General features: G+C 42.6%; 1 protein-coding gene across 14 annotated transcripts in view; it reads left to right on the top strand.

Moving 5' to 3' along the window:
• Positions 1-23,709, top strand: part of GANC (glucosidase alpha, neutral C) — a 43,786-nt gene that overhangs the window by 870 nt on the left and 19,207 nt on the right. For 13 of the 14 annotated variants that reach the window (XR_003092057.1, XR_003092058.1, XR_003092060.1 and 10 more), the window contains exons 2-12: positions 1,981-2,043; positions 6,652-6,760; positions 8,561-8,688; positions 10,392-10,574; positions 11,571-11,619; positions 13,104-13,170; positions 15,029-15,125; positions 15,945-16,125; positions 16,535-16,688; positions 19,636-19,871; positions 23,090-23,216. Coding sequence is in view for 9 of the 14 variants with exons in the window: in XM_025193330.1 (XP_025049115.1) it covers positions 1,981-2,043; positions 6,652-6,760; positions 8,561-8,688; positions 10,392-10,574; positions 11,571-11,619; positions 13,104-13,170; positions 15,029-15,125; positions 15,945-16,125; positions 16,535-16,688; positions 19,636-19,871; positions 23,090-23,216 (1,394 nt within the window). In the remaining 5 variants the exon portion in view is untranslated. The remainder of the gene's footprint in view (positions 1-1,980; positions 2,044-6,651; positions 6,761-8,560; positions 8,689-10,391; positions 10,575-11,570; positions 11,620-13,103; positions 13,171-15,028; positions 15,126-15,944; positions 16,126-16,534; positions 16,689-19,635; positions 19,872-23,089; positions 23,217-23,709) is intronic. The other variant, XR_003092061.1, reaches the window with a different exon arrangement.

Genomic DNA, 23,709 nt, shown 5'->3' with positions numbered 1-23,709 from the left:
ATAGAAGCCTCTGTCCCTCATATTGCGTTTGAACATGAACAATCAGAATCACAGGGCTAGCTACATTACTTGGTTTCAAAAGACTTCTTACAAGAAAAAGATTGGCTGCTTGGTCCACATGCTAGGAACTCAGGCCTGCTCCCTGTCCTGCTCCAGAGGTTGTGAAGTTCCTGCTCTATGTAATGCCCCTAGAAAGGGAAGACAGAGCCACATGCTGGGTCTGGACAGAAATGTGAATGGGGGACTAGGAGAGGGACTCTGTCCAAGTTCTCCATCCTCCCTACTCCAGCAGCTGCTAAGTATCCCCAATAATGATTGTGCTGCTGCTTCAGTGGCACTGTGAACCTAGCACTTGAATGAATATAGGGCGTTAGAACAACTAAAAAATGAAAAGATTTGGACTGAAAACTGTTAATCAGCCTAATATATGGATTGCTACTAGCTCTCTATAATGACACCGATTTAATATACTTAGTTCAGTATAATATTTAAATCAGGCTGTAAATGTTGTATAGACATAATTTGCTATTTTATATATTGCATCATGAAGCACACAATAAATATGACCTTACTAAGTGGCAACCATTAGATACCTATAACAAATGTTATCAAGCCTGTCAGAAGACTCAAAGACCTCCTGTTCTTTGAAGTGTTAAAACCATTGCTTTTGTTTTTTTAAACAAGTTAACTTATATGTAGCAATTACCCATTCAAATTCACTGCTTGCAAGCCAGCATCTATCTAGATTCTTGTGTCTCAGTTAAGACATTTTAGATGACTGAACCACACAACCCAGGGGTTTGGGGCTTGTAGTTGAAAGGGGCTAGTGTGAGATGCTGAGCACGTCTTAGGATCAAATCCATTATGCCTTTTGGAGAAATCACCACCAGAGACATTGGGAGGCATGCAGTAGTGGAGCACCAGGACTTGTGGTCTTTTCAACAGATCCCACCAGCAGAGAAGGAGTGACCAGGGCAGCAGCCTACTTCCCTGTTTGATTCCATGGTTATAAGGAAGATAGGATGCAAGTCAAGGGTTGGGTAAAGACAAACTCTCCCTAAGCCTGAAGAAGGGTGTTTATGCCCAAAGTTTGCAAAGAACAATTTATCCAACTATTTAGTTGGTCTAATAAAAGATATCACATCTACCCAAAGAACCTTGTTTGCCAAGGGTTGGGCAAGACAGCCCACAGGCAGGACTCCTTCCGCTGTGTGAGCCAGAGGGAGCGGGGGAGGTGGTATAAACTGTAGACAGGGTTGGCAGGTTCTGAGTCAGGGATGAGGATTGGGGCTTGCTACAGCTCCCGGGGGGGAGCATCAAACCAGTGTATAGCTGGGAAAGAAAATTATATACAAGGATATGAATCAGGGTATGCTGGAGCTCGGGGGAGGGGTGGAGGATAGGATGAGGACCTGCTACAGGTCCAGGGACAGGGAGGAGGGAGAGATGTGGCCCTGGAGAGGACATCAAAACTCATGTGGCCCTCAAGAGCACACCAAAACTAATTAAGTGGTCCTTCAGCCAAACATTGTAAGTTGCCTCCCTTTCAACAATAGGACTGGAAAAAAGGAAGCAAGAAAAAGTAGCCACAATTTGCCTTCCTCTCCTTTGTCAGGGCAGGGAGTAAACCACTAGCCACCACTTAGGGAGACCACCAAAGGACAGGTTCCCTCAGGTGCAGAGCCCCAAGTAGTACTTTAACTAAACTGCTGCTTCTAGGCAGAAGATTTGATGATTACCGAAATATATTTGAAGTAAAATGTTCTAGTCCTAAAATAGCACACAAAGAATTTCCTTGTCAAAGTACAATAGCTCACAATAGGTCAGATCTACCACTGTTTGATTTCAATGCCATGCAAACAGTCAGCATTTTCTTTAATCCCTGGTGCTGTGGTGCAGGGACTGCAAGCATTTGACCAACTAACAGGTGCTTAATGAAAACTTAAAACATTCCCATTTTTCTCTCTGCTCTGTTTCTAGTGTCCAAGATGAAACAATGGACAAAATGAAATTTAAGAAGTGCAGCCAGATCGCTTTTTACAGGTAGGGGTTTGGGCTCCAGCTCAAGTGTATTTCTCACACAGACCACATTTGATTTATTTTCATTTTACCATGTGGACCTTTATTACAAGGGAATATTTTTTTAAATATGATACTGAAGTTATGTCTGAAGTTATCATGCATCAGCTTTAAACTATCAAAAAGTACACAGTTTGTCAGTTTGTGAGTTAATAGACTTTTCAAGGAAAGCTTCATATCTGCCTGCAATATCATTTTTGGGAATAGAGATTAGGGCTAAATCCAAGGCATTTCTCACCTTCTCCCTCCCCACCCACCCTCCCAGTTCCTGACAACTCTGGATATCTCCATATAAAGAAGCCCATACAGTTTTTAATTCTGAGTAGAATTAGAAAAGGCTTCAAGATCCAGAACACATCTGTGGCTCTAGATGGCAGAAAATTCAAGAGAACAGTTGGTTGTGTGGTATTTCTACACACTTGACACCGAAGTTTTGTGGAAGTAGCTAACAAAATTATAGTAATGTTGAACAGGAACTGCAGAAAAACAGTTTTTCTTCAGACCTGAACTCCATACCCTATTATCCTGATAGCGTACTCCAATATTAAATACCCTCTTCTAATCCCATCTCTAACTGAGATCTATTTGCCAGTTATCCACTCTTATCTGAAGCTTTCCCTAGTCTTACTAATTAGTCCCATATTTTTATGTGCTAAATTTTTAATCTTCAATGCCTGTTTCTCATTTACGAAAAGGTCCATTAAAGAAGCCCAAGTCTACTCCCATTAAGGGAAGTGAAATTTTTGCCACTGATAACAGTAGTAACCAAACTGGGCTTTTATTAGTGTGTTGTAACTTCCCAAGGAGTCATTTTCAGCTGTTACAGATATGTCAATTCCTTTCTGGGTTATGTTTTTAAAGACAGCATATGTAAAACAGTATTGCTTTGCAATTTAAACCTAAACATTAATGAAATTAAGGCAGAGGAGGTCAAAACAACTGAACAGAAGAGCCCATCAGCCTCAGAGATGGAAACATGTCTCAGCAGCTAATAAACTCTTGGCACTAGGCCTCAATAGGGAGTAGCCTCCTAAAAGTTCAGAAAAATCATTGCCTCAGATAAACAGGCACCATCAGTGTAATCAGGTTCAACTGTCACTTAAAACAATGATTACTGCCTGGGGCAGTCTAACCAGCTCCCTCCTCTTGTTTATCTAGCCTAACCCTAGGGCAGCACAGGACATTTCTTTGAGTACAGCCATACAGCTGTGGGCTCAAGACCATCCCTTAAAGGCTAATATATTTGGTCACATAGACAGTTGCTCCACTGCCGGTGGAATGCAGCAAATGTTGGACCCAAGGACACAGCCATTTATGACAGGAAGTGAAGCTAGCTGTGTGCAGTTGAAAACTGTTGGGGAAATTTAGGAAAAAAGAATGAAACTACACAACTTGAAACTCCACCAGGGCATTTGGGTTAATCTTGTTATTGCAGAATTAGGGTAGTGAAACTTTCAGTTTCTATGAGTGCTCCAAACCACTAATTTGCATTTTTCAGGGTTTTTTCTCTTTGCATAGCACCTGGCATAGCAGGGCCTCCTGTCCTGATTTTTTTCTCGGTGCTGTAAATAAATGAACAAAAATACCATAATTACTTGAATCCACAATGACCCCTGAAATTAAGACAACCCCTCCAATAATTAGATTATGTATATGGAAAATTTATAAATTTGATATAATTTTCCACATATGGAATCTAATTATTGGAGGATCATCTTCAATTTGTCCCATCTCTCCCCACTATAGCACAGCAAGCAGTGGCCAGGGGAGAAGGTAGAGGGGGGAAGTAATGGGGGAGGCAGTAGTGGCGTAGGCAGTGGGGGGCAGGTGCTGGAAGGGCAGTGGGAAGGGCAGGTAGTAAGGGGGCCAGGGAGTCAAGCACCACTTGCCCCCCCCTCCCTGGTGCCTGCCCTCTGTGTATGTTCCCTCCCTGCCACTTGCCCCCCTATGTTTTCTCCTCCTGGCACCTGCCCTCCCCCTCCTCCTCCCCATTTATTGTCCCCCGCTGCCTCTGCCTCCACATCTATCTCCCCGCATAGCCTCTGCCCCACCCACACCCACCACCTGCCTCTCCCTGCCATTTACCATCTGGCTTTGGCAGGCTCTGCCCCACTCCAGCCTTGGGTGCAAAGCTCATGCTTGCTCTGGCTTCAGCCCAACCCAGCAGTAGCAGCTGTGGTGGCAGCTCTGGTGGGGGCTCCAAGGATCAGCTGGAGCTGTTGCTACAACAGCAGCTGTTACCAGCCAGGCTGAGACTGGAGCAAGCACATGCTCCATGCCCTGAGCTGGAGTTAGCTGGATGGTAAGTGGTAGGGGGCAGCAGATGGGGGAGGGGGAGGGCAGTGGCAGGCAGGGAGAAATGGAGCGCCAGAGGCGACATCAGGAAGAACAGACTGAGCGGGGCACAAGTGGGCTCAAAACCATCCCTTAAAATGAACAGGGCCAGAGCCACAGCAGCCACCTGCCCACTGTCTCACCACTCCACCCCATACTTGATTCCAAGATGAGGGGCTACTTTCTCCATGTGAAATGGAAGGGAAAACCTCATTTGGGAATTGAGTGCATATAGTTATATCTCTGACACAAAGAAAAGTGAGCTGGTAGAATTCTAACAACATGAATATGATCACAATCTGTGTGGTACTATTTCTAAACATTTTTGTGACTTGAGCAGTATTTTGTTACATCCCCATATTTTTACAAATAAAGATGGAGCAAATTGAAGAAGCAAAGTCTTAGCAGGAAAACCACATTCTTAATAGCCAACAAGTAGTTGGACTGGATTGTTGACGTGTGTGTTGTTTACAAACATTAAAAGATAACGTACTTGCTATTGTTTAGTTGTAACCATATTGATAATTAGGCCTGTGCGAAGCAGCTAGTATTCGCTTCAGATTCGGGTTCAGACAATTTGAGAGACAGTGATTTGAATCACTGTCCCAATTTGATTAGTCTGAATCTCTAAATCAGCCAAGCCCATTCCCCACCCGCTCTCCCAGCCTGGCAATGGCTGCCCCATCTGCCCCAGCTCCAGCACTTGTTAAAAAAAAAAAAACCCTGACTCAGCGGGTGCTGCCCCATGCTGCATGGGGGGCTCTGTACAAGACCCCTGACCCCCCCCTTGCACCCTCAGCTCCCCCCACGGGTGCCCCACCCAGGCCAGCCTCAGCCCTTTAAAAAAAAAACCAACGAAAAAACCCCAGACTCACCACTCCTGCCAGCAGGGGATGATCCCCACTGCCCCCACTGGCCCACACCACATGGGGGGGCTCTGCATGAGACCCCCCAAAGCCCTGAGGCCTCACCAGGAATGGGAGTCCCAGGGCTTTTCTTGGGTTTTTTTTCTTAAAGGGCTGGAATGGCCTGGGCAGGGCACCCACGGTGGGGCTGGGTGAGCAAGGCGAGGGGTCGAGGGGGTCATGAATGCGGGGCGTTTTTGTTTTGTTTTTTAAGTACTGAGCTGGGCTGGGCCAGCCCCATGGTGGGGCTGGGGGAGTGGGTGGGGGTTGGAGGAGGGCTGTCCCCCCTCCACCAACCCCCCTTTCCCACCCCTAGTACTTACCAGCTCAGAGTCAGCTGCACCTCCCTGCTGCAACCACCAGGGACTGCTGAATCATCAAAGATCTCTGAATCTTTTCCGAAGATTCGGAGAGCTTTGAATTTATTTGAACCTTTGAATTGGTCCCCTGAATCGATTTGGATTTGGAGATTCGGCCACCGAATCAGGCCAAATCTCCTCCGAATTGAATCACTACCCCAAGCTTCGCACAGCCCTGTTGATAATGTCTGGTAATTTATGTGGCTTGGTTGCATACTTAGCAGGTCCTCCTTTCCCAGAATTCTCTGAGACTAACATAAAAAAACCAAAGTATTACAGAGGATTTTTTTTAAATTTAGCAAATGTAAAACACATAAGTATGTTAGTAAAGAAATGGGCCAGTCCTACTTAATGGTCCATGTGCAGAGCTAAGAACCAAAAGAATCAGATCTTTTTTTTACCATGTCAGATCTTGTTAACTGACCTGATCCAGGGACTACTGGAAAATTAGTTTGATCTGGTTGTTACCATCTCAGGGCAAATAAAATTCTCTGATGTTCTAATGTGCCTTTTCCTCTAGAGGATATCACCTAGCTTGTAAAACAAGCAGATTAGCTGGCACTGTGTGTTCTGACCCCAGAGGGAATATAAAGAAAGAGGAGGCTTGGTAAAACTTTTACCTCGTATTGTTTCCTTCAGTTTAGTGATGGCAGTTAGGATAAAGTCATTTTTCTGTTTGGATTGTCTGAACAGTCCTCCTGTGATTTAAGTGATTAAATGACAAAAAGGTAAATTAAATATGTGGATATGTTTGATTAATATTTGACCATCGATCTGTGGATTTCCTTCTGCGAGCAGCTGGTTTACTGAAGAAAGCTAAGATGCTGCTGAGGGAAGATGCAATTAAAAGTAGTCTTCATTCTGAAAACAGCAAAATAGAGTTATGCTACTCAGTAAGCACGGCGTATTTCATATAATGCTTCTTAACGTCATGTAACTTATATGAGGCCAAAAACACTCTTCTGCCTCTGCAGACGCCAGAAACTTCTGCATCCTGGGAAGTCCTTGTATCGAGCACTCCTGGATTCAGTCACGTTATCCAATGACAATGTCAAATTTCAAATCATCAATGAGGCGAATAAGGTAAGGCCCCACCCATAATGGAACTGTGAATTAGGAACATGGATTCTCTCTCACCAACTTTTTGCATAACAAAGCTGATAATATTTGTCCACCTTTGTAACATGCTTTGAGATTTGTGGATGACAGGTAGTTTTGTGTTACAATGCAACACTTTGTCATTGACCCAGATACTTTGTTTGAGCATAAACAATGGCTTCTATACAGAGATATAATGTTTTAAATAATATTTTCTATTCTATAACATTAGAAATACTAAACAAAGGTCTTTTTTATCTGAAAGGGGTTTTTTGAATGTATGATGGGTTTTCTCTCACATTCCAGAAAACAAATCGTAGTCTTACCCAAAGGAACAAGATTAAGCTTATTTCTTTTTTGTGCTATAGAGTGCATCAAGCGAAAATCTTTAGTATAGTGATACTGAATGTGTTTTTTTGGAAAAAATCTGTAGTCTTTAATATTTTCTCTGAAAAGTTTTCCTCAAAATTCCACAAATAAAAGTTTGCCTACAAGGGGAAATATCCCAGAATAGCTCTCATGACATACCTATTCCATAATGGCTTCCTATGGGGACGCGTCTATTATGCATTAAAAATCCTTTTCTGCAATTTAATTTAATCCACTCCAGAAACACAGAATAAAAGTGTCCATATGGAGAGAGAGTCTGGAATAGCTACTGTGATTTAAAGTTATATCTTAGCTTAGCCTGTAACAACTTCCCCATGTAGACAATCCCTAAGGAAATTAAATGAACAAGGATGCCTGCTTGCTTATCATAGTGTCATAGTACACAGTATCATAGTACTTAGGGTCAGAAGGGACCTAAACAGATCATCAGGTCCGACCCCCTGTCCTGGGCAGGAACGAGTGCTGGGATCATATCACCCCAGCCAAATATCTGTCCAGCCTCCTCTTGAAGACCCCCAAGTTAGGAGAGAGCACCACCTCACCTCATTATGGTCCTAACGATTTTCTATATCAACCAAGTTCAGTCTTTTTCAGCAAAAGGGGAAATTGAGTTAGCCTCTTGAGTGAGGAACAGCTTTATTAGAATCCCTGCAGCCTGACAGAAGAAATAGCAGGAACATTCTTAGTTATCTTCCAGAGGTTGGTGGCCAGAACTCCAAGTCTCATCAGAGAAAATAAAAAGGGAAAACTAGGTGAGATTTTCAAGGTTCTACATCCAAAAGACCTAGTGGAGTCAAGTCATCATTTGACAGTGAGAGAGAGTTAAGTGGCTTTACATCTTCACTTTTCAGGTCTCAGAATGTTAAAAAATAGCAAGTAATCAAACATAAATCTTGCTAGGTAGGTCAATACTACACTTTTTTTTTCCTTTTCAAATTACATTGATGCAGTTCAACCATTGTAAGTACCATTTTGAACTCTAGTGTAAATAGTGTAGCAAAGTTTCTATACAATGCCATGGACCCCTGCTCAGATCTTGATGGTACAGAAATAAACATGCCTGAGTTTCAAGTCCTGTCTACACCTGTTATACGGCTGTTGCTGTTACTGGAGGTTCTGTACAATGTTGAGGATTCCTAGAAAATCTTTTTTTTTTTTTTTTAATCAGGCCAGTTTTACTTACAAACTAAAAGTATTTGTTTCCTGACATAAATGCAAGTGGGCAGTGACTGCTAGTATGCAAAATTTTGGGTGGATCAAAAGGCATACATGGTCTTAGACAGAAAATAAATGCTTGGTGATACTGAAATCCTGGAATTCTGCATTAAAATGTGAAATGATGCTCTTATCCCAGTATAGCACAAATGGCTACTGTACCTGTTTGATCATTCCCAGGTTCCTCTCCTAGTAGAAATTTATGAAATAGAAGGCAACATTTTCAGAGTTAAAATTAATGAAGTGGCTCCTCTCAGAACAAGATATGAGGTGCCTGATGTTCTCATAAAAGAACCTACCACTAAGAGGTAAGTTATATATATCAAATTATATATGAGTTTATAAAATTAAATATTAGTTATATGTATAAGATAGTATAAGTATAAAATATATTGCATTTACATTCATATATGTACATTTATATAAAAGTACTGTATAGCAATCTAAGTTGCATACATATCTTCCCTCTCAAAGGTGTGCACCTTCCTCTCACATTTGGACAAAAATATATTCATTCCCTGGAATATCAGCAAATTACAAAGATAGGAAAAAGCAATTAGCCCATGAAGGTAATTCTGAGAATTGGTAACAAAGTGAGGGAGACAAACAGCCTGTGGCAGAATGCCAGTTCTGTCTCACCCCAAACTCTGCTATCAGGCAGATGACCAATCTGACAATTTGGTTACCATGGTCACTGCAGAGGGCAGACACCCTTGGCCCCATCAGCTTCAGGTAACCTTGAGTTGTAACCTGAGCTGGATACATTCCTGAGGGAGGGGAAAACCTGCTCCCTCTGCCTAGGTGACTGGCCTCACACACCTGGGTGGGGGCTTAAACTCCCTATTGTTCTAAGCAATGTCATCATTACTGGGAGGGGGCTAGAGACTCTGTCAGTCTACCTGGCAACCAGTGATGCATTTCAAATTGCTTGGCTGGCAGCCAACAGCTGCTGGCCTTCATTGGATCAGGTAAATTAGGTCATAAGGTCTATATGAGTTAAGGACTGCCTAGGAGGCAGAGCAGGAGCCATGATGAGAGCTCTCAGAGAAGCTGGACCATCTGAAACTTGCACTCTCTCTTTAAACTCATGTTCAATGAACTGCTTGGCTCCAGAAGGGATCTCCACCTGCCTCTGGATGATACTTGTGAGTAAGCTACTTGAGATCTAATCAGATATATAGCTTGCAGTAACTCAGATGTGTGATCAAAGGCTACCATGCTACAGTTTGCTCTAAGGGATTTCTCTGATATTGATCTACCCTGTACCCTATTCCAAACCTACTCCTTGTAACCAATAAAGTTCTCCTCTGTACCTAGTATGGGAGACTTATGGGGAGAGGGTCTAGATTATGCCTTAGGGCCCCCCTGGTTCAGCTGACTAAGGGAGACCACCATTTGTGCTTCAGACTGAGGGAAGCACCTCAAGTTCTTGCAGTGGCTCGAGAACCCCTCAAGGACTAAGCCTGTGTTTCCCAGGGGGCAAAGGGCCAAGATCAGTCCAGACTCTGGGTGGTGGCAGTGTTACCACCCAGGCTTGTGGGTGTGCTCCAGGAAGGGGGTTGGCCAGACATGAGGCACCCCCAGGGAGGCAGTCAGAGCCTGGAAGGTGGTTGGGCACAGTGAGGTAGGTGGCGCAGTGCAGGAGCCCCCCTACAGGCCCACCACACAGCTAAGCTAGTGTATAACCTATAATTACATGGGACAGAAAATCAGCTACTTGTTAACATGCCTTATTTTTTCTTAACATATTGCATTGAGAAAATAAAAACTATTAAGAGTGTTTAAGGCAAACTTGTAACCAGGTATTACATCCTTCAACCTGTGGGCCAGACTGTACACCTATTATACATCACACACTTATTGAAGTGAATGGGAGATTTTGCTTCAATAAGAGCTTTAAGTTTTGGCCTTTTGTTCAATTATTCTTCCTTTCTTTAATTTATTGTTGTTCAATTATAATTAGGCAATATATTTTCATACGATTCAGTTATCATTGTTTTGAATTTGATAGGCTCTCTATAACCCAGAAGGAGACAAACATTCTGGTACTGACAAGCACGAATGAGGACCACAAGCTTCACATCACAGCGAATCCATTCCAGATAGAGCTAGAGTCCAAGGATGAGACCATATTGAGCATGAATTCCAGAGGCCTGTTGTACTTCGAGCATCTGCAACCACCACCCAAAAATAGGTGTGGGAGCTTCACATTCCACAGTGGGCATTGGCTGTGGCAGAGCTAAATGGCAACCATTAGAAATTCAAATCTGCAAAAATCCCCCAAGATACCAGAATCTGTAAGGCTGCTTTATTTGACATGCACTGGTAAAATTGTGTGGCTCTGACATCCAGAAGAATATCTGTACTAAAACTAAGGCAGAGAGTCAGCCCTGACTTACTCTCTCATCCTGTCCTTTCTTCCTGCATGAAAGCTTAAAAACAATGGGATCTCTTTTGGCAAATATTTTAGCAAAGTGAGGGAGACCCTACATTTTCATTTTCTTCAAACTTTAATGAAAGGATTCTGGAGCAGTTGAAAGGCCATTTGAAGCCATCGTTCTGTCCCTTTTACTCCATTTAAGGGCTAGTTCTGTAAGATGCTGAGTACCCTTAGGTCCCCTTGACCTTAATGGCATTACTTTGATAAGGTGCTCAGTTTCATCCACCTTCTCATAATAGTTGAACTGGTTTCTTATGAAGGTGTCACTCATCATAAAAATATCACAACAGTTAGCAATTTAACCCCATTGCAAAATATTGGAAGAGTTAGGGGCTATAAGGAAGAGGTAACAAGAGTGTAGGGGTATTCTTCAGGGCTGGGAAAGCCTCATCCTGGGGAAAGAATTACTTAAAATTTGTTATAATTGACAACAATCCCTCTGCAAATAGAATACACAGAAATAGCCAGTCTGAAGATCTCTTGTTTGGAGCTAAGGAGAAGAGAATGCTGATATTATTAGAACTAATGGTAGAAACCCAAGGGGACAGAACAATCCTAGCTAGCTCAGGTTGGTAAGACATTAAATACTATAAACACTTGCCAATTAGGAATCTCAAGAGAGGCCATTAATTTGTAGAAATGTCAAATGCAAAATAGTTCTGCTGTACTATAGAGCCTGTGCAGACAGTTCTTAGCATTTTGTGCCTGGAATCTTCTCATTGATTATTTCTATTAATTTGTTTTCATTAGCAAAACTGCAGCAGAAAACAAGGAGGATGGATCAGCTGACTCTGCTAAGGTAGCCTCTATTCAATTTATTATTCTGGCATTGGTACGCTGTGGGAAGAATAATTCATAGTTACTAGCATGGGTTTATGGTATCTTCTAGTACAGTGCTTTCAGATCTCTGAACTGATGGCCACGCTGCCAATTTACCAGGAGCCTAAAGCAGATTGTAACCCAGGTCCCAAAACGCAGTGCTCCAAACCAATCCCCTTGGTCTCTGTTGAGATCTCAGTGGAGCAATGTATGCCGAGTTGCAAAGGCCACACTACCACATTAGATATCGTTTTGCAGAATTGTCTTTAAAGAGAATCTCAAACCTGGCAGTGGATAAAGACACTTCCCTGTTTTTTCAGAAGCCTCTTTAATTACAAGAGTGTAATTACAGCCTCCCTTACACGGGGCATTTATACACGTACTCTGCGATGTCTGGGGGAGGCGCTTTAATTAAAGTGCCTGGGGTATCACATATATCAGCATCCTCGCACTGAAAAATGGCGGTGGGAGCGCTTTATCTGAAGCTCATTATACACGTGATGCTGGAGTCTGCTGGAGTGCAGTAATTACCACGCTCCAGCAGACTCAGTTAATCGAGTCTGCTCTGACGTGCTGTAATTATAGACTGTTGGAGCAGCCTTGATGCATGTGTATAGGTGGCCCCTGTAAGCAGATGACTGTTTACTTCACCATGTTTTCACATTTCACAAGAGTGAAGCTAAAGAGAGAGTTTTATTTCTCACCTAGTTTGAACAACTTTAATTTCAACAGTAGATTTGCCCTGTAAGAGTCTTCCTGGGAGTGTCAGAATGGGTGTAGGAAGGCCAGTACATTTGCTGGAAGAGTGCAAAAGAAAACTTGAAAAGATACTGCAAAAAATAAATAAATCCAAAGAAAACTGAGTAGAAGGCCACAGGGCTCAAGAGCTGAGGAAGACCAAAGGTAATCATTGCATACACACAAGATTCCTATAGTGGTTAGCTATTTTGGGCAGCCTGTCCATTACCTTGCTTGAACTGGTAGTTCTGGATTACATACATGAAAACAGGTTTTGTAAATATGGACTGATATGTTTTCAAGCTCTCTGTGTAGACTTTAAGTCCCTATATCTCTGCCTCATAAAAATCATTCTATATTTCTTATTTTTGTTGTTTTACTAGACAAAGCACTGGAGAAAACTTTAGTTTTGGGGGAATGTCAGATAAATTAGATTTTGTACTAAAACAAAGACGAGAGCAGGTTTCATATAGTGTTTCCCTTTTGCCAAGGTTCTGTGTTGTAGCAGACCACAGTAGTGTTGTATTGAAACATCCATTCTCCAAAGTAGCATACCTGGCCAAACCTGAAGTATTGTTTTGTCCAGGTACCAGTTATATTCGACATCAAATCAAGTAAATACAGTAATGTCTCTCAAGACAATACTTGTTCTTTGCTTATAAATTAAATGTACGCTAAACATCCACGGTGTCTGTAGGCTAAATAATAATATTTTTGTACATCTAGGAAAATCAAAAAGATCTGGGTCTCTGGCAAGAGGAATTTGGCAGTTTTCTGGACATCAAAGCCAGTGGTAAGACTAAGTGCAATACAATATTGAAAACGTCTTTACTGATTTGCATATATCTGTGCTTATTCATATTTCTGTCTTTTTCTTTGGTTACTTGTATTTTAACAGTCTCTCTTCTTACCTACCAATTTCTATGCCAGTTAACAAATTTGATGGAAGCATTGTTATTGTCTGTGTATATTTCTATTCAGAAATAACATATAAAAATAAAGCATTTTGCCACTCTTGCATCTCCCACGAGTGATTCCAATATATAGGAAGATGCATGATCCTATACACATTGGCTGAATTCATGCAATCAGTTAACTTTTTTACGCCAGCATACTTGTTTGTTTGTAGGATACATCAAATCATAATGTCAAAGAGTTAAATCTGGCCAAATTGGCAATAGCCAAAACTCATCTGTTGTCTCTTTGGTTACTGAAATGAATGGGTTAACTCAATCCCTTTCTGTTGGTCAACTCTTCACATGGCATACATATTTATCACATAAGCATGGCAGACTCAGTAGAGAAGTTAAGAGCTCAGTGAGGCTGGACACTGAATTGGCCCTCCCACTTCTAGAGTTGCTTCCTCCATTTCACAGCTGAGGCATATGGGTAAGTCAGTAAGGGGAAGTTCCCACTCCCGTCTGCCTAGGCCATACTTGTTCTATGGATAAAAAGAAAACTCCCGTCTTCAGGGTTGCCAACCCAAACCCTTTAACAGGTGTTAGGATCAATGTAAACACAGCTTTTCAAACCTGTGACTGCAAGTCCTGTATCTTACACTGGGTCAAACATTAAATCTGATGTGAAGAAAGATGCATGAGCTGGCACAAAGTACCTGAGACCATGTTTTTGTCACAGCTGCCAAAAAGCTCATGGATTCCAGAATTTTTGTGTTTTTTGGAAAAACATTCATGACCTGACATCACGAGAAGCCTACATGTGGTCAAACCAGCTTCACTAAAACTCTTGAGAGCCGTCATGTTGACCCTCAGGAGAGGGTCTAGGTGTATGTCTACAGTGCAAAAAAAAGTTCTGTTTTTAATTTGGGTTGCCTAATCCTATCTCATCTTAAAATAGCAATGAAAACATGGTAACACCGTGTTTAACTCATTGTTGGCAACTTTAGTTTAAGCATAAAAAAGAGTTTAGATCTAAATTTAAGGTGGTAATCCGAGTTAAAAACAGAGTTTCCCTGTCTTCACTAAAAGTTTAGTCTGGATTGGTTAATTCTGTCTAGTAAACTGGAATTATAAACACACCTTTCCTTCCAGTACACATACCCTAAAAGAAGGCAAAAACCTTCACAGTAAAAGATGATAGGTTGTCCTGAGCGAGAATCTTGGATTCTGTGAAATTCCTAGGGTAATAAAACCCGTACAAGTTAAATTCTAATTGTAGATTCACAGCATCAATCTGGAGTATCTCCACTGACCTAATTAGGGTTGCCCTGGATTTATAGGAATGTAACAGTGACAGAGGTGCCTGCTCAATGCTGCATCCCTTGATGAGGTTGATGTAGGACAAACAGTGATTAAAAAAAGGGAGGATTGGGATTGTTACACACACACACACACACACACACACACTGCACTGCCTCACAACCTTGGGCCATTTTCAACTACACATTTATTTTTCTTATTCAGTTTTTATAACCATAATATATTTAAAAAAAAAATCACCTTGTCACAGCACTAACCCCCATTATTTTTCCCCTATATTAAGAATTAATAATGGATGTGAACCTGAAATAATGTGAAGCAATTACTATTCAGGGTATATTTTTAAATGAGTGCATTCTGATCTATTAGTTCACACTAGGCCTAAATGAGAGCAGAGCTCAGTGCTGTTTTGTCTTATTACTGTTTCTACAGGTCCCAGTTCTGTAGGTTTGGATTTTTCTTTGCATGGATTTGAACATATTTATGGAATACCAGAGCATGCAGAAACACTTCTCCTTAAAAACACCAGGTAAAAAGAAGCACATTTGGTTCCAGAGTGGGCCATAATTCTGATGTTTGGGAGTGATTAGAAAGGACAGTGTACCTGATGTTTGAAAATCCAGTTGGAATAAGAGCACTGGCTGTTGTTCTTCTGTCACCTATGAAAGTTCAGATATGCACAGTAGTTTAACAGAGTACATTTGATGTCTTGTTAGGATGGCCACTGGAAGCCATAACGGCTGCATCATTCACTAGTGAACTGTAAGGAAATTCAAGAGTGAATGATAGTATAGTAACTGAAAACCTATTTTACTATGAGAGAACAGTGCTATAACACTTTCCAAGTGATTTAATGCAACATAAGGGTTGAGATGTACATGCCATGTGTCATACCATGTAGTTTCTTTTTATTGTAGAGGCACATGAAATCATGGCTTCTATCCCTAGTGGGAAGACTTTTCTGCCTCCAGTTCTGCACACCTCCGCACTCCCCTCAGTGTTCTCCATTAGGTTTCCTAACAGCCTTATGGAGCAGTTCTGCATAAGTAGTTATCATTTTTAAATAGAATATACTTAATCAACTTTCTTAAAAAAGGTGATGTTGTGAGGATAAGACCAGAGTAACAGCAGTCTCATTGGCTGCAAGAGCTGTAATTTTATAGTTAGCTGTGACCAAAGCAACAGAAACAATAATCCCTGCCAGCTCCATTTTGGGCCAATTGATAAATGATAGGCCTTAACAAAAGATGTATCCTATTAGTTCCTGCTGTAACTCAGTGGACTTACAGCAGCCAAACTTGATCCAGTTGGGATGATTACAAGCAATGTGCACATTTGTTTGTTGCAGTGACGATGATGCCTACCGGCTTTATAACTTGGATATCTACGGGCACAAGATCCATGACAAAATTGGCATTTATGGGTCAGTGCCCTTTCTCTTAGCACACAAGCCTAACAGAACTTTGGGGATCTTCTGGCTGAATTCCTCAGAAACTCTGGTGGATATTAGTACGAAAGCTGTGATGGAGGTGAGAGGTACACAGGGTTCCTGCTCAGGATTCGAAAATAAATTAAGTTATTTCTGAGTCAAATTGATGATGATCTGATAGCGTAACCTCCTGTGAATCAGAAATTGCAATTCTCCTCTTTCTGTCTCCCCATCCCAACATTTATTTTGTGGAGTTTTGAAATGATTACAAGGATGGATTTGTTCATTACCGTGCCTCTTGTTATCCTTTTTTTTTCCCCATATGATGAAGTGAATATGACTATCTACTGTTAAATGGAAGGTTGTATTGAGAGTATGTAATAAACTTCCAGTATGTCCATCTGAGGCATGTTGAATGTTTTAGTAATACAATCTTTACCCCTCTGATCTGTTCTTTATTATTCAATAATGAATAGAAAGGTCTTCAGATTCTCTTGTTCCTTTCAAAGCATATACCATCCAGATCCCCTCCAGAAACCACTAAGCAGAGAGTGGTACCTCAAACTGATGTGCGCTGGATGTCAGAAAGTGGAATAGTTGATGTTTTTCTGCTGATGGGACCCACCGCTTTTGATATCTTCAAGCAGTATGCACAGCTGACAGGTACTATGTTGTCTTAGTGAAGCAACAGCATTGCATTTTCACCAGAAGGGCAGATACAGAGGGGATGCAGTGGCATGGCTGCACCCCTTTTTTAAGTGAATTATGCCATAAGAACCTCTTGGGGGCTTTTTTCAAGTCCCCAAAGCACATAAGAATTCCCCCCACTCCCCTCTGTGCTCAAAGGCACACCACTTGACCTCCCTTTCTCTTCCTTCCCCTGTACTCTCCCTCCCTCCCCTGCCTGCACCTGCTGTTTACCCCACTGTCTCAGGGCACAGGGGCAGGGAGAGAGGGGAAAACTTCAAAGCTATTCCTGCCCTTGGGTCCCCTGGAAACAGATGTGGGGGAGGGGAACCCACCCTTCCACCCATACTCACTGCTGCAGGTGTGGTTATTTCTAGCTGAACCAAGTTGCTGCGCAGCTCAGCTGGAGTGAGCAGGAGTAGCTTTGAAGCTTCCCCCGTACCTGGGATAGTCAGGGTAGGCAGTGGAGGGTCTGTGCCTTTGAGCACAGAGGGGAAGGGTGGAAATTCTTACATGCTTTGGGGGCTTCAGAAAAAGTCCCCAGAGGCTCCTGCAGCACGAGCTGCCTGCACTAGTGGGTGTGGGGAAGGAGGCTGGGAGTAGAGGTGCAACCATCCCCACATCATAGGTGGCTGCTCCTGCACACCACTTTGCCAAATCCTAGATCCACTCCAGTTCACCAGTGAAGTTCCCTTCTACCACTTAAATTATGTGCAAATATACATTTGCTACATCTAAAAGTGGATTAGTATTTAATATTTAACTAACCCCAAACCACTGTCATTCCCAAACTATGGTTCACAGGGTCCTGACTGTGGAAAGCTGGTCTGCACCCCAGCTGCTTCTACAGGTACCAATGTCAGGCCTCATAATGTAATAGTATGGTAGATCTCGATTCCAGCTAGCTTGGATGCCAGAAGCAGTATAGCCACAGTACTGCAGCACTTTTCCTAAGCTAATTTACGTTCTCAGCAAGTCTAATGAGGCAGAGGCAAGCATCATGCTAAAAGACTTACACTGCTTCCATGCATGGTGTTGCCATGTAGACATACCCTAAAAGTAACTGGAATTGTAAAGCCAGTTTAGCTGTTGCTACTTGGAGCTACCAGTCACCAAAGGAACAAGGATGTCTGGAGGAGAAAGAATGAACTGAGTTGTGTGTCCAAGGGAATGGAAGAAGGAGGAGGACACATAGCTGGTCAATGTATCCAATCAAAGAAGGGAATAACGTGGAAGGGAAATGTATGCAAAAGGAGAAGGAGAAAGAAAATAGGTTGGAGAAGGCTATGAGATAAGGGGCAGGGAAGAGAAGAAAGCAGGGAAGGAAGAGCACAAATTAAGACAATATGACTAATGTTCCTAAAAAGGACAAATGTCATATTGCATTGAAGAGAGTTAAAAGCAAGACAATGAGTCCTAATATTACTTTTCCATGTAATGATCCTCTTAGTCATGAAAAGGAGGACAGCTCTTCACAAGAGATTCTGCCTAAACTGGAGCCCACACTTTGCAGTGATTTTGGACTGCAAAGTTCTGCTGGTAGGCAATAAATGCAGAAGTGTTTTTAATAAATTAAAAAAAAAAAAAAAAAGAGTTCAGTCACTTGTGACTCTGTGATCTTTTGTCTCCAGTAGTATATAAGGGACTAATTTTATTTTCCATTTCTAAATAAATATTAGTTTCTATTTAAATTCAGATGCTGTAATAAGGGAAGTACATGTCATTGCTGAGGTAAATTAGCAGGAGATTACTGAGTCTGTGTCCACTAAATTGGGTTTATTGAGTTATCCATGTCAATGAAAATTAAATTCACCAACAATATTTTTAAAAGTGTAGACAGATTTTAGAATGCAAAATGTCAATAGTCACTATAGAAATATTGACTGTTACCATCAGAATAGTAACAGTAGTTTTTTTCTCACCATCCTATAATCTTCTAATTACAGCAGCTCTGCTGTTTTGAAGCCTGTCATAATATTTGCTCTGAGCTTAGTCTTTGGGGCCAATAACTCAGGTGTGAAATATAGTCTGGACTAATAATTAGGCAAGGACAGGGCTGGATACAGGGGATTGTAATGGTGCAGTGGTACTCTGTCCCTTTTTTATTTCTGTTCCACCCAAATTTTAAAACCAACTGCCTGGGTGGGGCAGTACCATTTCTATTCAGGCAGTGCTAAGAGTCAATTGACTTCATGATTCCTTATCAGCTACCTGATTCCTTCTGATTGCTCTTCACTCCACAGATGTTAATGACCCTCTCCCCTTTTTAACCGTCTTGAAGTTCCATTAATAAAGCTATCCTTTCTTTTGCAATGTTGCTGTCTGTTAGAAAAGTGAGATTACCAGAAATGGTTATTTCACAACCCTGAAGACTGTTTTTAGTTCTAGCTAAAAAATTGAATTCAGGTGCGGTAATTTTAACTCGGGTGTGAAAATGAATAATTGAAGTGTTGGGTGCTCAAGAAGGCTAGATGTTGTATTATGAATCCGAATAAGAGACATACATTTAACTATTATGACTCCAATGAAACAATCTATTTCAACTATTTTTGCCCCATTTGTTGTATTTGTTAAATTTAATATAATCTAGCAAAGTAGTGCATATTCCAAATAAAGTTGTATTTAGTTTTGCTTTGATCTTAAACTGAATAGTAGTCCTGGGCCCCTAACATATTAATAAATCTTGTTTCTTTTAACTGAAGAAAAATATAGTTTGTGTTTGATGCATCATACCATCTGCATCCCTATTTTCGAAATCCTTGATTCACCCATAGGCAAGGACCATCACTCCTCAACTTCAAACAGCTGCCTACAAGTCTAGCCATGCCATTCCCGCTGACTTTTCAAAGACTAAGTAAAACCTGAAAGTCGATAACAATGTTGTGTCTAATAGCTTAGGTTCTAATTTCATCTCTCCTCCTAGGCACTCAAGCTCTGCCTCCATTCTTTTCCCTGGGCTACCACCAGTGCCGCTGGAACTACGAGGATGAACAGGATGTGAAGTCAGTAGATGCTGGCTTTGATCAGCATGACATTCCCTATGATGTTATGTGGCTAGACATAGAGCACACAGAGGGTAAGAGGTACTTCACCTGGGACAAGAAAAGATTCCAAAACCCCAGAAGGATGCAAGAGTTACTCAGAAAGAAAAAACGCAAGGTAAATTATACAGAAAGAAGAAAGAAAATGCATATGTAAGATTACTTCATGATCTAGGCCATAGAATCGTGACCAAGTGCATCACATTCTATATCCCTGACAGTGTTAGGCAGGGAAGGTCACCTGACATTTTGGTGAAAACCAAGGGCTGGGCTTCCTCCCACCCAGTCTCTGTCCCTCTTGGGGCACTGGGCTCCCTCTCACCCTATCTCTAGTCCTTCCTCTGCCCTGCTCCCAGAGCAGTTACCCTCTCTTGCCCGTTCTCAGGATCTGCCCTGCTCCCAGGACTTCTGAGATCCCCGACCTGCCTCGCTAGTCCCAGTCCCAAACCACCATTGTTCTCCAGGCAAGTCCACAATATTCTACTTGCCTGCCCTGCTCCTGTGCTCAAGTGTATCCCAGTGTGAATCAGGATCTCCTCTGCAGCCCTCCTGTTCAAGAGTCCGTCCTTCCTTCCACAGCCTCCAGGACTAGTCTGCTGCCCCAGCTCAGGCCCTGGGGCCTTTATATATTCTCTAAGCCCAGCCCCACTTCCCGTCAGGTGTCTTCCTTTGAGTGCCACCTGAGCCCTGTCTGCAGCCTTTCTCCTCTTAAAGTAACAGGAGGACTAAGCTCCCTGTTACACCAGAATGATAATTTGTTAGTACTAGTTGCAGCGTTTGCTGGGGAGGGAGAGTTCTCTTTCAGTCTGTTCCCCTGATTTTGCTTTTGGCGTATGTTTTTGTCTGACTGTCTTCAAACTGGCAATAGCCATTGATGTGCTTAATATAAATGTCCTGTAAATCACACCTGATCTCACCCAAAAGTCAATTATTGAGTGAATTGTTGTGCATTTTTTAAATTAAGTTACACAATAGTTGGTCTTCTATCAGTGGAATCTGTGGCAGCAAGAGGTAACTATGGAAAATAAAATTTTGGCTGAATTTGAGAGTCTAGAAAATTTGATATTTGCTATATGGTTTGTACTATATTTACCTGAATCCAAGAGGACTTTGAATTCAAGAGGACCCCCACCAAATTAGATGCTATACATGTGTGACAGGAGGCCATCTCGGGGTCAGGTCTCAACATCAGCCCACCCACCTGTCTAGGGCAGCCTGCCCTGTCTTTCCTGCCATGACTTGTTGTATAAATATCTGGTGTAAAAATGCAGGAGGCTGCCTATTAAATGCCCCAATGCCTAGGGCATTACATATGGCTCTAACTGCCCCTATACCATATCCCATGCCTCACAGATGGCATCCAAAGTTCTTAACCTCTGACCCAAAACTTGGCCTCACAACATCTGAGGACTTACTGGGGTCCAACTGCGGTCTAAGACATCTGTAGACTTACCTTGGCCATATTGCCCCCTCCCTGGGACTTCAACTTACACCCTCATACTAGGGCCTCCTACTCATATTGACACTCTCGTGGGGCTGGCCCATATGCAGCCCTTCAAGTTGCCCCTACAACCCTACTCTGCACACCCCTGGTGCAGACCTTCAGGCCCACCAAAGCAGACCCTACTCTGCACCCCTCACGCACACGAGGCATGCCTTCAGGCCACCACCACAAACCCTACTCTGTGTAGGCCTCTACACATACTTCTGCCTCCTCACGGGGGCCACCAGGGTCTTACACTCCATGAGGCTCAGGTGCCTCTCCCTAGGCATGCCTGGTCCCCATGCATGTCTCTACATCTGGGTTACCCACCAGGTTGTGGGGGATGGGACTATAAGGCACCCCTTACTCACTTTTCACTAGAGAAGCAACTGGTGTGGCATTTCCTGGGGACCACCCTGCCACAGGCAGACCCACCACACCATCCTACCCTAGCAGGATGTAGTTTTATGTCATTTCCCAGGACCAGGAGCCTCCTGCCATCCTCAAAGCTCCTGCCAGGTGATATTCCCCCTACAGCTGCAGCCAGCAAACCGCTAGCTCCCCTGCTCAGGCCTACTCTCATTGCCAACAGCTGAGCCCTCTTCCCCAATCAGGCAGTCCCCTGCCAACCATGTGACTCCTGATTGGGGAATGCTGCCACCTGCAGGCTGCTCTGCTGCTTGGTCTTAGCCCTTTAAGTGGCAGGCACCAAAGGTGCTCTGCCACAATAAGGAAAATTATAAGAAATGTCTTATAATATTCCATGTATTTGAATCTAATTATTGGAGCATTGTCTTAAATTTGTCCCCTCCACTGCTGCAGCATGGAAAGCAGCAACAGCAAGGGGGTAAGCAGTTGGGAGGCAAGTGGCAGGGAGGGCAGGCAGTCTGACCCCAGCCCCTTGCCCTCCCAGCACCTTGGTCCCCTGCTACTTGCTACCCTCACCCCATGTCTGGCCTCCATCCCATGACTTCCCTCATGGTATCTGCTCCCCCCTGTGTCTTCCCCCCAGCCACTTGACCCCCCTGCTACCTGTCCCCCACCCACTACTTACCCCTGCCTTCCCCAGCATCACATGCTGTGCTTGTGCTGGATCCTTCCCTGCTCTCTGGCTGCATGCTGGATCAGCTGCACACTGAGTTCTGTGCTGCTCCCTGGCTCATCACTACTTTCCTCACTAGTCCCTGGCTCAGCACAGAGCCAGCGGGTAACCCAGGACCCAGTGGGGATCCAAAGAGCAGTAAGAAAATCAGCACAGAGCCAAGGAGTGGCAAGTCAAACAGCATGGATCCAGAGAGCAGTACAGTACCCAATGCTGATTCCCTTACTTCTTTCCAGTGGGGTCCTGCTGAGCCAGGGAGCAGCAGGAGCCAGTGCAGCGCCAGGAAGGGAGCGGGAGTAGGTGTGGAGCCAGAGAGTAGCACAGGACACAGTGCGGCCTACGTTTTCACTTAATATTCAATTAAAAGACAAGGCTTCATTTCCCACCATGTTTAATGGGGGAAAATACCTCATCTTGGAATCAGGTACATATGGTATATTAAGAAATATTTACATTTCTTTGTTTCATCACAGAAGTCATAAATTTGTTTACTGCCCTGTGTATACAATCGGGGGCATTTTTTCAGTTGAAAAGGTTGCTTTTGTCTGAAAAGTAATGTTTCACATAAAGAAGCAAATTTCTACTATGGTCTTAAAAAATCAGTTATTTTATGTGTATGCACAAGATCAATAACTGCTTTTTTTAAATATGTGACCGTGCCTATTCTTGTCCCTAAATCAAAACTAAGCTCTGACTGTATTATACTGCATTATTAATGCTAATGGTATCTTCTACTCTCTGATCCTGGCAGCTTGTTGTCATTATAGATCCCCACATTAAGATTGATCCTGCATACACCATCTACTCTCAGGGCAAAAGCAAGGACTATTTCGTGAAAGACAGGAATGGGAAAGACTTTGAGGGTGTCTGTTGGCCAGGTAAGAAAACACTTTGCTTATATTTTACACAGTTTAATATGTTAATTTTAAAGTGTATGCCAGAATAAAATAAATGAGCCAAAAGTAGGTACCCAGTTGGATAGACCTTAAATTTCACAAGTAAAATATACTTGTGACAATCTTATTCCAGGTTACATTTCTAATATGCTTCTTAATCTTCCCAGGGCTGTGCTCTGGGGTATCCAGGGTAACAAAATGCAACTCTGTCTGTTATATTAAATTATTTTATACAATTATTTTATTTTAGAAAACTCAGACGTTGCAGGCTGATGGACTGGTACAATGAGAGTTGTTAAAACAACTGTAATAAGAGGGCCTCAAGATTCATGGTAAATTCACTCAAGGTTTTAATAGTAATAATAATAATCCCTCACTCTCATGTAGCACTTCTCACCAGTAGATCTTAAACTTCATATAGAGAAAGTAAGAATCATTGTCTCCTTTTCTCAGAAGAGTAGCAGAGGGAGAAGGA

The sequence above is a fragment of the Alligator sinensis genome, unplaced genomic scaffold (genome assembly GCF_000455745.1).
Source record: "Alligator sinensis unplaced genomic scaffold, ASM45574v1 scaffold1336_1, whole genome shotgun sequence".
Taxonomy (NCBI): domain Eukaryota; kingdom Metazoa; phylum Chordata; order Crocodylia; family Alligatoridae; genus Alligator; species Alligator sinensis.
This window is presented reverse-complemented; position numbering and strand designations above follow the sequence as displayed.